The sequence below is a fragment of the Pogona vitticeps genome, chromosome 5, assembly GCF_051106095.1.
Source record: "Pogona vitticeps strain Pit_001003342236 chromosome 5, PviZW2.1, whole genome shotgun sequence".
NCBI lineage: Eukaryota > Metazoa > Chordata > Lepidosauria > Squamata > Agamidae > Pogona > Pogona vitticeps.
The window spans coordinates 451,878-466,759 of NC_135787.1; the positions used below are offsets into that span (position 1 = coordinate 451,878).

The window sequence follows — 14,882 nt, forward strand, 5'->3', positions numbered from 1 at the left end:
CTCTCCAGGATGTCTGGCTCAAGGTCAGCAACTACATTGTCTGGGTTGTCCGGGATATCCACATCTTTCTGATATAATTCCTCTGTGTATTCTTGCCACCTCTTCTTGACGTCTTCTGCTTCTGTTAGGTCCCTCCCATTTTTGTCTTTTATCATGTTCATCTTTGCGCAAAATGTTCCTCTAATATGTCCAATTTTCCTGAACAGATCTCTGGTCTTTCCTTTTCTGTTATCTTCCTCTATTTCTTTGCATTGTTCATTTAAGAAGGCCCTCTTGTCTCTCCTTGCTATTATTTGGAAATTTGCATTCAATTTTCTGTAACTTTCCCTATCTCCCCTGCATTTTGTTTCCCTTCTCCTCTCTGCTATTTGCAAGGCTTCCTTGGACAGCCACTTTGCTTTCTTGCTTTTCCTTTTCTTTGGGATGGTTTTTGTTGCTGCTTCCTGTACAATGTTACAAGCCTCTATCCAAAGTTCTTCAGGCACTCTGTCCACCAAATCGAGTTCCTTAAATCTGTTCTTCACTTCCACTGTGTATTCATAAGGGATGTGGTTTAGATTATACCTGAGTAGCCCAGTGGTTTTTCCTACTCTCTTCAGTTTAAGCTTGAATTTTGCTATGAGAAGCTGATGATCAGAGCCACAATCAGCTCCAGGTCTTGTTTTTGCTGACTGTATAGAGAATATAATCAATCTGATTTCGATATTGCCCATCTGGTGATTTCCATGTATAGAGTCGCCTCTTGTGTTGTTGGAAAAGAGTGTTTGTGATGACCAGCTTGTTCTCTTCACAAAACTCTATTAGCCTTTGCCCTGCTTCGTTCTGAACTCCAAGGCCAAACTTCCCTGTTGTTCCTTTTATCTTTTGGCTCCCTACTTTAGCATTCCAGTCCCCTAGAATGCTAACACTGTACACATAATCGTGTAGCATTTGCAGCGGGGGGGGGGGCTCTAACCCAGCCAAGGAGCCCCTGCCAAGGCGGGTGGGTGCAGGAGCCCCCTGGCCCAGGCTGAGGGGCAGCCACCCACCCTCCAGGAGGGCCTGGCCCCAGCTGCCCTGCTCAGCTCTGGCAGGCCCGGGGGGGGGGTGTCTTTGAGGGAAGCCCCCTTGATGCCACCCCACCTTTCCCAGCAGGATGATGGGTTTTTTCAAGGAGGGCAGCCCCCGTTTCAGCGTTTCTGCCCCCAGGGAGAGGCCAGGCTTGTTCTGCTCTAGGACAGGGACGGGGAACATTGTCGGGCCTTGAGGGCTCAAACTGAACCCCCCCTTCCCCCCCCCCCCGAGAGAGAGAACAGGCGGCGGGGGCAGCGGAACCAAAGGGGAATCCCGGGCACGGAGGTGCCTCGAGGCCCTACTCCGGATCGTGGCCCGCCGCCTCTCCGGGCACCAGCCCCTCGGTGGCAGCCCCCCCCACCTCTCCTCAGGTGTGTGTGTGTGTGTTGTGGGGGGGGAGTGGCGGCTCCCCTCTGAAGCCGGGGGGGGGTGTGAGGCGGCCGGCCGGGGACCACATTTCCCATGGGGCGTCGGGGCGAGGGCGGCGCAGAGCCTGCCGGGAAACGCAGTCTGGGGGAGGGGGCGGAGCTTCCTGGGCGCGCGGAGGGACACGTCAGGGCCGAGCGAGGCCGAGGCAGGGAGAGGGGGGGCGTGGGGGCCCGAGAAGCTGCCTCGTTGCCCCGGCAACCCCGGCCGGCCCCGGGGGGGGGGAGGTGACGGTCCGCTCTTCGCTCCCTGGTCGGGCTCTCGCCGGGGCGCGGGCGGGGAAGGGGGGGGTCAGGGAGAGCAAAGGCCAGGAAGGCGCCCCCCCCACCGCCGCCGCCTCCCTTCCCGCCTCCCTTCCCGCCGCCCGCCGCTCGCAGGCCCGCCCGGACGGAGGTGAGGATGGCCCGGGAGCGGCGGCGCCGGGCTCCGGAGCAGAAGGGCCGCCCGCGGGACCCCCGCCGCCAGCGCCTCCCCCTCCTCCCCCAACAGCCGGAGGAGGAGGAGGAGGAAGAGAAGGTGGTGGTGGTGGAGGAAGAGGGGGAGGAGGATGATGATGATGATGATGAAGAAGGCGAGGAGGAGCGGCCGCCGTTGGGGCAGAGCCGCCCGCGGGAGCGCCGGCCCCACCCGGCCCGGAAGGAGCGCCCGCCGGGGGGTGCGGGGCGGCGGCGGCGGCGGGCCCAGCAGCAGGAGCAGCATCAGCATCAGCATCAGCAGGCGGCCTCCTCCTCCTCCTCCCCGCACCGACGGCCGCGGAGGCCCGGGCTGGGCCGGCTGTGCGCGCTCCTGGCGCTGGCCTGCGGGGCCCTGGGCTGCGCCGCCTTCGCCTACGGCCTCTACGCCCGGGCCCGCCTGGCCGCCCGCGCCGTCACCCTCCACCCGGCGCCCCGCGCCCTCCTGCCGCCGCCGCCGTCCTCGCCCCCCGGCGGGCCGCTCCGCTTCTGGGGCTCCTACCGGCCGCACGTCTACTTCGGCATGAAGACCCGCAGCCCCCGCTCCCTGGTGGCAGGTGAGAGGGCCCGACCCGGCCGGGGCTCCCCTTCCCTTCCCCTGCAGGGGGGGGGGCGGAAAGGACCGGGGCTCGCTTCATTCCCCCCCCCGCACACACACACAGAGACACCCACCCGCGGCGCCCCCTTCGCCAGCCTTTGGGCGGCGGGCAAGGGCTTGGAGGGGGCCCGGGGGGGGCGAGGGGGGAGAACACGTCAGGTGTGGCGGGGAAGGGCCGGGGCTTCCTCCCTGCCGCAGGGGGTCCGGCTGGGGGCCCGGGCTCTCCGGGGGGGGGAGCCAGGAATTGAGGCCTCTGAGGCTCCCAAAGGCTGCCCCACAGGAGGCAGGAGTCCTGCCATGGAAGGGGTGCGCCTCCCCCCCCCCATCCTCCTTCTCCCTGGGTTGGGAAGGTGCCCTTCTGCCCTCTGGGGACGGCCAGGGGAGGGCGGCTTCCCTCCCGGGGTGGTGGCGGGTCTTTCCTGCCTGCATCGCTTCCCCCCCCCTCCCCAAGCAGCAGGCCGCCTCAAAGGTCCTGCTGCATGCACCCTGCCTGCTCCAGCTCCATCGCTGGTCTTCCCTTCTCCGCCTGCCTCCCCCTCCGCAGGCCTGATGTGGATGCACCAGCTGGAAGGGGACGTCCGGCTGCGCCACGTCTGCGAACAGAGCGACGGCCTGCCCCGATACGGCTGGCTTCTTCACGACGGCACCCATTTTGGGGTGCAGGAGATCCGTGACGTGGGCCTCAGCTTGCAGACGGAGTTTGTGAAGCGCCCAGGGGGCCGGCACGGAGGCGACTGGAGCTGGAGGGTCACTGTTCGGCCTGAGGTGTGGACGAGCAGCAGGGAGGGCGGGCAGGAGCGGATTTTGCCAAAAAAGGGCGCATCCCGGGGGTCCTTCTCAGGAGCTGGGGGAGGAGGTTTCTTAGGTCTCCAGGCAAGAGAGACCTGAACCAACATCCGGAGACAGATTCTGGGCTGAGTTTCTCCCAGGTTCAAAAATGGGTCTCGGTGTTGCCACCCCAAGCCAGAGACTTGCTTCGCACGCCTGCTGTCCAAAGGCCTTGCTAAAAAGAGAAACAAGTGGGCCCCTCCTGTGCGAGAGCAAAAGGGGGAGGGAGGCAGCCCCCCCCCCTCGTGTCCTGGTTCTGGCCCATGGAACAGCCGACGCTCATTGCTCTTTTCTTGTGCTCAGAGGACGGGACCGCAGGCTCCCATCGTTTCGCTGCTCTTCTATGTGGCCACAGACGGGCAGGGGGCCCTGCAGCCCCTGGTGGAGGGGAAGAGCCGGCTGAGAGCTTTGACCGGCACGACCGAGGAGCTGGGAGACTTCAGCCTCACTTTCCAGCAACCCACCGACGAGGCTGGCGCGGCGCCTCTCTATGCCAGGTACCTACCCCGCGGCCACCACCTCTGTGGCGGGTCAGGAGGGGCCCTGTCCTTTCCAGGCACAGCCAGTGACCCTCCCTCTCTCTGTCTCTCCCTCCCTCCCTCCTGCTCTTTCCTCCTCCTTCTCCTCCAGCTACAACTACCTGCAAGCAAAGGCCGAAGGGCTGCACCGCCTGACGGAGGTCGTGAAAGCCAGCCTGACTCCTCGCTTTTCCTATGGGCCCCCGGGGACACCCCAGCGGCGCTACTTTGGTGTGGACGTGTACCGTGGAGGCCTGCCTGGGGGTGGGGAGCCCCGCAGCCAGCTCCTGGTCCACCAGGTGACAGTGGCCCTGCCCTGCCGCCTGGAGGTGGTCTTTGAGTCGGGCAGCTTCGCCGGCCGCCCTGGGCCGCTGGCTGGAGAGGCCCTGACGCAGGAGCTCGAGAGGCACCGGGCGGCCTTTGAGCAGCGCTTCGAGGACACCTTCGGGCTGGCCGCCAAGGGCTACTCCCTGCAGCAGCAGCAGTTTGCGAAGGCCGCCCTCAGCAACATGCTGGGCGGGATGGGCTACTTCTATGGGCAGTCCCTGGTGCGGTCCCCGCACACGGACCACCCCCAGCTCTACCCAGAGGGCCCCCTCTTCACTGCGGTGCCCTCCCGCTCCTTCTTCCCCCGGGGCTTCCTGTGGGACGAAGGCTTCCACCAGTTGCTGCTCGGGCGCTGGGACCCAGCCCTCAGCCAGGAGGTCTTGGCCCACTGGCTGGATCTCATGAACGCGGAAGGGTGGATCCCGAGAGAGCAGATCCTGGGCGAGGAGGCCCGCACCAAGGTGCCTGCCGAGTTTGTGGTGCAGGACACCAGTGCTGGTAACCCCCCGACCCTCTTCTTGGCCCTGCAGCAGCTGATGGCCCACGGAGGAGGGGAGGCCAGTTTCCTGGAGCGCCTCTTCCCCCGCCTGGAGAGCTGGTACCGGTGGTACAACGAGACGCAGGCTGGGCCCGAGCCCTACACCTTCCGCTGGCGTGGGCGGGACCGGGAGGCTGAACGGTTCCTCAACCCGAAGACGCTGACCTCGGGCCTGGATGACTACCCCCGGGCCTCCCACCCCTCGCCGGACGAGCGCCACCTGGACCTGCGCTGCTGGATGGCCGTGGCCTCAGCCGTCATGGCCGATGTGGCCAGCCGGGTGAAGAAGCCCGCGGGCGAGTATCGCCGCATGGCTGAGGCGCTGGCGGACAACGCCCTTCTCGACCGGCACCACTGGGCCGGGGCGCTGGGCACCTTTGCGGACTACGGCAACCATACCTTGGCTGTGGCCCTGGAGAGGGAGCGGCTCCGGCTCCCTCCCCCGGGCCAGCCCCTCCCCACCCCACAGCTGGTGCGTGTCGTCCGCAAGCCGCCCAAGCTGCAGTTTGTGGGGGGAGCGCTTGGGTACGTCAGCCTTTTCCCCTTGCTGCTGCAGCTGCTGCACCCGGACTCCCCCCGCCTGGGCAGCCTCCTGGCGGACATGCGCAGCGAGAAGAAGCTGTGGACGCCCTTTGGCCTGCGCTCCCTCTCCCGCACCAGCCCCTTCTACCTCAAGCACAACACGGAGCACGACCCGCCCTACTGGAGGGGGCCGGTCTGGGTCAACATCAACTACCTGGCTGTGCGGGCCCTGCACCACTACGGCCAGCTCGCGGGGCCCTTCCAGCAGCAGGCGGCGGCCCTCTACCAGGAGCTGCGTGCAAACCTCGTCAGCAACATCTATCGCCAGTACGTGGAGAGCGGGTACCTCTGGGAACAGTACAATGACCGCACAGGGCAGGGGCAAGGCTGCTACCCGTTTACAGGCTGGTCAGCTCTTGTGGTGCTCATGATGGCCGAGGAATATTGAGGAGGAAGAGGTGGCGGTCGCGGTGGCGGGAGCTGCTGGTCCCGGGGGTCCCTGGTTCTTTGCACCAGGGCCTGCTCTTGCCGAGGCCAGTGCTGACCACCCCCTGGCGCCCAGCTGAGCGATCCAGATTCAGAGTCCTGGCAAAGCGGCTGTGGCCCTACAGTCTCCCTCCAGCCCAGGGCAGGCTCTGGCTTTTCAGTTTTTTACTGAAATAAAGCTGTGAAGCTTGGACCTTCTTGTCTCCTCCTTGCTGTGGAAGCTGAGCTGGTGGTGGTGGGGGGGGAGTAGCCACCATGCAACCCTTGTGGGTGTGGGTTGGACTCCCATGGTCAGAAAAGAGACTATTAGGGGTGTGTGTGAGAGAGGGTTAGAAACTGATGAACCATACGGAGTTTGCAGAGAGGAAGAGAATTGGGACCTGATCCTGAAGGGATCCGCGTGGGGCATTCACTGCCTATACCAGAGAAAGAGCAGGACTTTGGGTGGGAGAGGGGCCCAGGTTTTGCTACAGACTCCCTCAAGGAAGCCACCATTCTGAATTTACAAGAACTGAGTGAGGGGCAGGATGTCAAACGGGGCTGACTCATTCATAGGGCTGCCAGAAGTAACTTGATGGAGCATAAACAACCCAACCCTGCATGCAAAAATCTGCTTCCTTAGATCCCTGACACCTTCGCAGCTGGTCAAAGGGGAGACAGGCAGAGGACCCCCACAGACAGGGTGTGCAGTAGCAGAGTTCAGGCCACCCTCTGTTATCCCTTCTGGGCCCAGAACGGCATCATCCACCCAAAACAGAGAAGCCAGGCTTCCTCCCTCCTTACATTTAGACAGCTGGTAAAATGTGTTTTAAGAACTGAATCCCCTAGACTAGAGGCAGTCAAAATTCTTTTTATTTTTTTCACTAATTCTGGACTTGCTGTCTGTACGTATATTGCCATATTTTGATTGATGATTGACTGATTATAATTGTGGAGTTTTAAGTTTTAATCTCTTGGCATCCAGAGTGGTGTTTGCACCTAATGAGGTGGTATGTAAATTGAGTGAATGTGTGCATAACGGGAGCTGGCAGAACGCTTGAGCACACACCCTATGATTTCCAGATGTAGAAAAATATTTGGCCCCCTCTTCACTGCGGTGCCCTCCCACTCCTTCTTAAAAAACAGAAGGCAAGAATGGGGGTAGAACCATCGGATAAAACCCAGACATGCTCAGTGACAGGACAGAGCCAAACATCGGCATGGGAACTGCACTCTGCAGGATCCTGCAGTCTTATGCAACCGGTGCTGTCCCATCAGGGGCCAAGAGGACTCCCTGGCGCAGGGGACTTGAGCTGGAGCCCCTAAAGCTGATGGACAGGTACAGGAAGGGGGGGCTGCACGCCCTACAAACAGCAGCCTCCCGCACTGGCGTGCACCATGTATTGCTCTGTCAAGCCTAATGACTATAAGAAACACAGCCAAACAGCCTGAAAAACCTACAACAATCACTGCAAGAAACACTTTGGGTGTCTGAGGAAGTAGAGCATGGACCACAAATTAACCAAGGTGTATTCAAGGTATTTATTTAAAGTATTTTTGCCTGGCCTTTCTCCTGAAAAGGACCCGAGGTGGTCCTGTTTCCTCTCAGCATCTCCAAAGGGAACCTGCAGCATGGGGACTGGGGAGAGGGGCATGTTCACATCCAGCAGCTGTGTATTTGAACAGATAAGGCTCAGCAGGAGGCAGCAAAGACCCTTGCTGAGCACAAGAGCCTGCAGTCCGGCCACCAGCCAGTGCCAACTGTAGAGGGCCAAAGGGACCATAATCTAAGCCGCTATGAGGTAGCCTCCCATGCTGGGCCGTTCAACCCCTCCCAAGCAGTGAACCAGCAGTTCAGGTTGCAGCGCACTCCCCGGTGGCCTCCGTGGTCGGTGCTGCTGAAGCAGAGGAGGCTCTCAGTGCAGCTCCCGGACCCTGTCTTGAACCAAGTGTCCTTTCAGAGGGAGAGGTTCGGGACAGAATTAGGGGCACCCCAGGTGCGCCAAGGTGGCTCGGTGGTTGGAAAAGTTGCTCACTTAGAAAGGGATTGTGATGTACGGCTCCCTCCCTAGTTTGGAGCACCTACCTACTGCCCAGATAGTCAACTCTCCTCCAAGTTACACATTTCTCTGTGTGTGGAGGAGGGTCGGTCCTTGCCTGGCCTCCGCAAGATGTCCTTTCCTACACACTCTACATCCCTAGGCAAGCATGAGCAGAGCTAAGAGAGGCAGGTGGACAGACCGCTGCCTTGCAGGATCTTAGCTTTTCCCCCACTGGGCCTCCTTCACAGGGCAGGACTCAGTGATCCACAGGATCCTTTCCACATCCAGGAATTTGCTTTGAATATTACTACCAAAAGGAGAACATGTTCTTTTACACAAGGATCCAATCCCATTTATTCCCCACCCACCCACCTATCAGTCTTCAGTTCAGCCGCCCTATCTTGGCTGAACCGCAGGAAGGCCCTGCCAGCTCAGAACAAGGCTCCCCTCGCCCTGCATTCTACCTAACAGCTGCCTACGGGGAACCCGTGACCAGAACCGTGAGGGCAATGGTGCCTCTAATCTCCACCTGATACAAAGGGGTTTCCTGCTTCTGATAAACGGAGGCAATAGAGCCATCCTCATGAGCATCCACTGTTATGCCACCCTCCATGAATCTGCCAGTCCTCTGCCAGGTGCAGCTGCTTAGGATTGGAGCCACTGCACACGCTAGCGCAGAGGTAAGCAAAAGGGGTTCCGCATGGTTCGACGCTACAAAGCACCCCTTTTCCAAAAGCAGGAGACCTTCCAGCCATCCCGTTTTCATCTTCTCAAATTTTGGGGTTTCTTAGCAGGTTTATCTGTAGTCCCCAAACAATTCTGGAGACAGAAAACTGACTACTGGGCAAACACACAATATCCACTTTTTCTCTATGAAACCATGGCAGAAAGTCAATGAATCATTTTCTTGCAGCTTGTATGATAAAAATAAAAACGGACAAGTTGTGATCCCTTAAAACCTGATGGATGTACTTTGGTGTGAATTTCTGCGGATTACAATCCACTTCCTCAGACACATAAAGGACTATTATAGGCAAAAGCTCACAATTAAAGGACCCATGTTAGCATTTTTAAAACGTTTTCCTGTCCATGCTGAAACAAGACTGACAAGGATGCCCTGTTGATGTCTGTTGTGGCTCCTCGAAATTGGAAATCCTTGCCAACAATTCCCTGCATCTCTCACCAGAATCCAGTTTCTGTTCTGCCCCACAAACCAAGACAGCCAAGCAGACCTCCCCCTGAGCAGTTGTCATTCCGCCTGCCTTCAGCAACCTTCTCCCTCTGAGACCATCACCTCTGATGTCTCTCTCACAAGGCTTTCACAAGTATGGAGACTGCCGTTATCTAAGCAACAGAGGCACACCAGAGACAGGAAAGTGGTGACACAGAGAACACCGAAGAGGGCCACGAGGGAGGTGCAGTTAATTTGCTTTCCCAAGTCTCGTCTGAGGGACGCCTTTTGTTCTGAGCAGCCCAGGACAGTGAGGAAAGTGGAACTATCAGGAGTCATAGGATTGCAGCCAAAATGGCAAGAAAAACTCAGAGGACAATGTTAATAAATGGGCCAAGTGTAAGCAGGACTTTAGGAAAACTGAGGGAGGGGTGGGGACAGGGACCATTGCGCCGACCGTTTCCAAGCTATTAAAGGAACAGCACCACTGGAAAACAGGTTTCAACACTGCACGCCAGGAGAAGGAATTAAAAACAAAGATCAGCAAAACACAGGATCGTCGTCCTTGGGTTCTGTCATGTCACTTTCAATTTACTGCAATAGGTAATATAAACGAGACTGTAGCCAATGATTTTCAGAAGGTCCTATCATTCATCACAAGACTTCAGCAGGTCTTGCCAAAGACTATGGATTCCTTCACTGGGCCAACCTATCTCCTATTAGGTCTCCCTCTTTTCGTACTGCCTTCCATTTTTCCTAAAATTCAGTTCATCCCAAATACTCTAGCTCAAATCAGGACTGAACTCTCACTAAAAATTAACCAGAAACTGGGGTGAATTTGTTTTCGATGCCTCATAAAACAAACTGCACTGAAGAAAAAAAAACTGTGCAACTCAGCTTTAGGGAGAACCTGAGCTTGGAAGCCTGACTTGTTTCCTTTCCCCTGAAGCAAGAAAGTGACTATGGCGCAGGTGAGGTGAGGTGGGGCAGCTCAGAAAGCACGAGCAGCTTGTTTGCAGGGGCACAGACTAAGGAGGCACATGGCAGCCAACCTTCTAGCCACCCCCCACCTCGCACTTCCCAGGGCCCCTCCACCAATAATCCTACACCCACCCTGGATGCAGCTCAGCCCCTCCCCCAGCATAACAAGAGCCTCCATAGCAGGAATTTCACATTTCTTTAATAGTAAGCACGCACCGCTGGGCCCTGGGGAAGGGGGACAACCTCTCTACTCCAAAAGCTACCAAGCACGGGCCGACTCAAGCAGCTTGAAGGAGAAAGGCCAACTCCTGTGCCCTGCCTGGCCAGCCCAGGGAGTCACCGTCCCAGGAATTATCTCCATTCTGCACCCAGCCAATCTCAAGCCCGGTGCAAACGTTCAGTCAGCCCCTGTGGGAAGAGATGCTCCTCGTAACAAACGCTATAGAGCGCAGTGAGACACACATGTGTGCATGCGCATGCACACACACACACACACACACACACACAGAGCTGCTACAGAAGTTACAGCCCAGTCGGCAGCCCTGCACGCATCCCCTCCCAAGCACACGGTGCATAAGGGGGGGATCACAGGTCCACAGGAGGCCCTTATGCTGGCACTGGAGTCACAGGAAGAGCAGGCCTTTGGTCACAAAGCTGGAGAGGGCCAGTGCTACATTGTCTAGACAGCGCCTGGGGGCAAGAGAGACACAGCGTGAGATCTGGCAGAGGGCAGTGTTGGTGCTAAGGCGGTAATTCTCCACAGTGAACTGCAGGGGCGGAGGGCCTTGCCCATGACTCAGGGCTGCCCCAGTCTCAGTCCCAAGAAGCGGGAAGGGGGCCATTGGCCAAGCAGGGCAGCCCCCTCCCTTCAGACAGGCAACGTAGGTGAGGAGGCCAGTTCTTCGGGGTCCCCTTCAGTCTGCACCCCGCACAGACTCTGGGATTCAGGAACCGATGGAGAACAGGGACCCCCCTTCTCAAGCAGGTGGGTGGCTTCCTCCACTTCTTCTTCCTCTTGGCCACGCCCCACCTCAATCCCGGAGTCCCCTGTCAGGCGGCGGTGCCGAAAGTGCTCGCCTTCATCCACAATCTCTGTCCCGTCGTCGCTGTCAGAGACCCGTCGCGGTTCCCCTTCAAACAACTCCACATCGGAGGAGAAGAGGGCATGCCTGAGGCGTGGGGTTGCAGGATCTGCCCCAGCCTGGACCGCTAGCTCCCAACTGCCTGCTGTGCTGCTGCTACAGCCACCTGTGGCCCCATCCATCTCGGTCTCCCCCTCGCTGGGCGTGCTGGCCTCCGTGGCTGAGAGGGAGGTGCTGCTCGGCGACGTCAGGCAGCTCGAGTCACAGGAGCAGCTGGTGTAGTTGTCCGAGCTGCCCGTCAGGGTCAAGGTGCTGGAGCCCAGGTGGCTGGCGGAACCCCCAAGGATGGCACTGTAGGGGGGTGGCGGCGTGGTTGGGCGGTGGGCCACCTCCTCATAGGCAGGGAGCTTGAAGGAAGCCAGCATCCCTGCAGAAAGAGAAAGAAGCATTAGGGGAGGAGGACAGCAGGCAAAGGGGTGGGGAGGCTGCCTGAGCAACGGCAGCTGAGGACCGGGCCTCATGAGCAACGTGGAAAGCCCTCTGCCTGGGTCCAGCTTCCATCCCCATCAAGCTCTCCTTCCCCGCCCTGTCTCTTGCCAGGAAAGGACGCCAAACCAACTCAGCCAGGTTCCTGCAATCGGCCTGTCATGCACCATGTTCTGTCCAGAAAGGGGGCAGATATTGCCTCTTTGATGCAAAGCTGTGCAGAAGCGCAGCCCATCACCCTCCAAGATAGCAGCTCAGAGCGGAAGATGCTGCATTGGCCCCTCCACCCCAACCATCGCCTGCAGAACTGAGGTCCCAAGCCCTGGTCTGGAGCCTTTCGTGAACAAAGCAGGGGAGGAGGCCATGAGCGCCCACTGGCCCCTCTTGGCGCTTGAGTCCAGTCACCCCCAGAGCAGAAAAGGCACCTACTGGCCTGTGTGCATGGAGGGTTTGGGGGGGGGGGGTTCCCTTCACAGGTTACATCCCTCTGGCGGCTTCAGGGCCTTGGCTGGCTGCTCCCCCCGCACCCGCCCCCGCCCCGCAGAAGCCCCGGCGGAGCTCCACTCACTGAGGTCCATCATGGACGGCGGGTAGTTGCAGGCACCGTGGTAGGCGATGAGGTTGATCTCCCGCTGCCGCTGCTGCTGCTGCAAGCGCAGTTTGGCGCGGCGGTGCCGGTAGGCGCAGCAGCAGCTGAAGAGGATCAGCACCGTCCAGAGGAGCCAGAACCCTGCGGGGAACGGAGGGGGGGAAAGGGGGCGACGGGCGGCCGATGAGGGAGGGAGGGAGGGATGGGAGGGAGCCCCGAAGAACCCCCCCTTCCTTCCCCTCCCCCTCCCCTCCCCTCCCCCCCCTCCCCCCCTCCGCAGCCCCGCCACTCACACCAGAGCTCGTAGTAGTAGATGCAGCAGCCCGTCTCCCCGCAGCAGTGGCCCGTCTCGCACACGTAGGGCTGGTTGTTCACGCCGGGACAGAACTCGTGCGCCTGCGGGGAGAAAGAGAGGAAGGGAGCAGCAACGTCAGCGCCGCCCCGGGAGGGAACCGGACCCGCCCGCGCGCCCGCCCTCCCCGCCCCGCCTCCGGTCCCGCCTCCGGTCCCCGGACCCACCTGCCGCTCTCGGCCCTCTCGGCCCAGCAAGGCGGCGGCCCACCCGGCCAGGGCCTCCCTGCCCGCCGGAGGCCTCCGCTCCATGGCGCCGCCTACAGCCGGCCGGGGAGCCGCCGCCCCGCAGCCGCCGCGGCCTCGGGCGCCCCCGCTGCTCTCGGCCCGGCCCGCCGCCCCCGCGCCTCGGCCCGCATCCCTCCCGCGCCCGCCCCGGCCCCGCTTCGGGCCGGTCCCGCCGCTGCCTCCGCCGCCATCACTCTCGGCGCAGCTCCCGCCCCGGCGCGACGAGCCTACCAATCCGCGGCTCCCGCGGCGCGCCCGGCCAATCCGCGGCTGCAACCCCGCTCGCCCGCAACCAATCGGCTGTCGACCGCGGCCATAACAAGGGCAGACAAAGAGGTAGGAATCCTTCCTCCGCGCGGACGAGCAGCGCCCTCCGCCAATGCGGGTCGACCGCCGCCGGCGACGTACCTGACGGACAGCTCCCCTAACCAACGAGCCCGCAGGAGACCCGGTGAAGCCCCACCAAGGGTCCCGCCTCGCCTTCATCGGAGGATTCCCTCGGCATCACCATCGAATCGCCGCTCGTCCAAGGCGACGGCCTCAAAGGGGGCGCCGCCGCCGTTGCCGCCGCCTGGCCTTCTGGCTTGGGGGGGGCGGGGAATGGGAAGCGACACCCTCCCCACCTGCCTGACAGGGGGAGCGGAGACGAAAAGGCGCCCCCTCCTCAGGGCCACCTAGCAGGAGCCGCAGCCACAGCCGCCGCCCTCTGGCTCAGGAAACGCTTCCTTTCGCGGCCCCCCCACGCCGCTCGCCGGTCTGCAGCCGCTCGGTTGCTATGGGAAACCTCGCTTCCGCCTTGGGCGCCGGAAATCCCGCCCCGCTCCTTCCCCTTCTGAGTTGCGTCACCTTCCGCCGCGCGGGAGGCGGGCCTTGGGAGCACTCTAGTGACGCGTTTCCGGTGCTCCTGCCCTGAAGGAACCGGGCCGGCCGGACAATCGCGCCCACCTGCGGCAGGAAGTGGCGGCCGGCCGGCCGGCCTGCGGGGGGGGGGGGGGACGCAGGGGCGTGAAGCCTTGCGGGGCCTTCCCTGGCCGGGCCCTCCACAGCCCGGGGGGGGGGGCTTTGTGTCCGGCTGGTCCTGGTGTGGCCGAACGACGGGTCGCCCCGGCGCGGGAGATGCTTCTGGCGCCGGGAGGGCGGTGGGCGGGGGCGGCAGAGGGAGGTCTGGGGTGGAAAGAGTGAGGCAGGAGCACTGCCCCTCTGGCTCGACCCTTGTGCAAAAAGGGAAAGCTATCTGACCTGGAAGAACCCCTGTCGCCATGACTGCCTTGAGTGGCTTCTTCTTCTTCTTTTTTTTTTTGTTTAATTTTACCGAAATGAAATACACAACATAAACCTACTACTGCGCAGAAAAAAATAAACAGAAAACACAATAAAATACCATTAAGGTGACACTGTGTGATATGTAATTGTCTTTTATTGCTTTGAGTGGTTTCCATGCCGGCACTAGGTTCCTCAAGAGATTTATTTACAGTATTTTTTTAAAAAGGTAAAGGTAAAGGTTCCCCTTGACAATTTTTGTCCAGTCGTGTCCGACTCTAGGGGGCGGCGCTCATCCCGCTCTTCAAGCCATAGAGCCAGCGTTTGTCTGAAGACAATCTTTCCGTGGTCACATGGCCAGTGTGATTTAGACACGGAACGCTGTTTACCTTCCCACCGAGGTGGTCCCTATTTATCTACTCGCATTTGCATGCTTTCGAACCGCTAGGTTGGCGGGAGCTGGGACAAGCGACGGGAGCTCACTCCGTCGCGTGGATTCGATCTTACGACTGCCGGATCTTCTGACCCTGCAGCACAGGCTTCTGCGGTTTAGCCCACAGCGCCACCACGTCCCTTTATTTTTTTTTTTTAAGAGTATGTTTTAGTATGAGGTGGGCAACGTCCAACCCTGCAAATCCTGGATGGGTAAACGAATTCCCAGCATTCCTCACCACTAGCTGTGCTGGCTGGGAAGAGATGCAGGTTGTGCCCCAGCAGCAGCAGCAGCAGCAGCAGGAGCAGGGAGGGCCCCCCTGGTCCTGCCCCTCTAGTAAAGAGGGTACTCCCCCAGTTCGGCTTACCATACATTCCGAAAATGTTAAAGCATTTCCACAGGGTTTATCATTGTCAGCTGTAGATCTAGTGAATTATCAAAATCCTGGCAATAGGCTTCTGTTATCACCACACACACAAAAATGAAAGAGAAATTAATCAACTATTTTCTTAACAGACCAGTAGATAAGTGT

The 14,882-nt window shown here is 60.1% G+C and overlaps 2 protein-coding genes across 3 annotated transcripts; one reads left to right on the plus strand and one right to left on the minus strand.

Moving 5' to 3' along the window:
* Positions 1-1,584: 1,584 nt before the first annotated feature.
* On the plus strand, positions 1,585-5,941 carry MOGS (mannosyl-oligosaccharide glucosidase). Its single transcript, XM_073002242.2, has 4 exons — positions 1,585-2,488; positions 3,074-3,294; positions 3,661-3,854; positions 3,988-5,941. Exons 1-4 carry the CDS (start codon positions 1,879-1,881, stop codon positions 5,708-5,710), a joined length of 2,748 nt encoding a protein of 915 aa, XP_072858343.2. The 5' UTR covers positions 1,585-1,878; the 3' UTR covers positions 5,711-5,941.
* Positions 5,942-7,255: 1,314 nt separating this feature from the next.
* On the minus strand, positions 7,256-13,459 carry WBP1 (WW domain binding protein 1). Of its 2 annotated transcripts, none has more exons than XM_073002244.2 (4): positions 13,066-13,459; positions 12,372-12,474; positions 12,058-12,219; positions 7,256-11,430 (listed from the first exon to the last, which is right to left on the minus strand). In XM_073002244.2, the coding sequence occupies exons 1-4, from the start codon at positions 13,141-13,143 to the stop codon at positions 10,790-10,792; spliced, it is 984 nt and encodes a 327-aa protein (XP_072858345.2). In that variant the 5' UTR covers positions 13,144-13,459; the 3' UTR covers positions 7,256-10,789. The 2 variants fall into 2 exon arrangements, with proteins under 2 accessions (XP_072858345.2, XP_072858344.1); XM_073002243.2 differs by lacking the exon at positions 13,066-13,459 and adding an exon at positions 12,598-13,057.
* Positions 13,460-14,882: the final 1,423 nt, after the last annotated feature.

Bases quoted from the DNA above. Each gene is read 5' to 3' on its own strand.
- MOGS (XM_073002242.2), top strand. From the start codon at position 1,879: ATGGCCCGGGAGCGGCGGCGCCGGGCTCCGGAGCAGAAGGGCCGCCCG. The intron at 2,489-3,073 runs GTGAGAGGGCCC...CCCCCTCCGCAG, and splicing joins CCCCCGCTCCCTGGTGGCAG to GCCTGATGTGGATGCACCAG. The intron at 3,855-3,987 runs GTACCTACCCCG...CTTCTCCTCCAG, and splicing joins GCGGCGCCTCTCTATGCCAG to CTACAACTACCTGCAAGCAA.
- WBP1 (XM_073002243.2), bottom strand. From the start codon at position 12,681: ATGGAGCGGAGGCCTCCGGCGGGCAGGGAGGCCCTGGCCGGGTGGGCC. The intron at 12,475-12,597 runs GTGGGTCCGGGG...TTCTCCCCGCAG, and splicing joins GAGAGGGCCGAGAGCGGCAG to GCGCACGAGTTCTGTCCCGG. The intron at 11,431-12,057 runs GTGAGTGGAGCT...CTCTTTCTGCAG, and splicing joins GCCGTCCATGATGGACCTCA to GGATGCTGGCTTCCTTCAAG.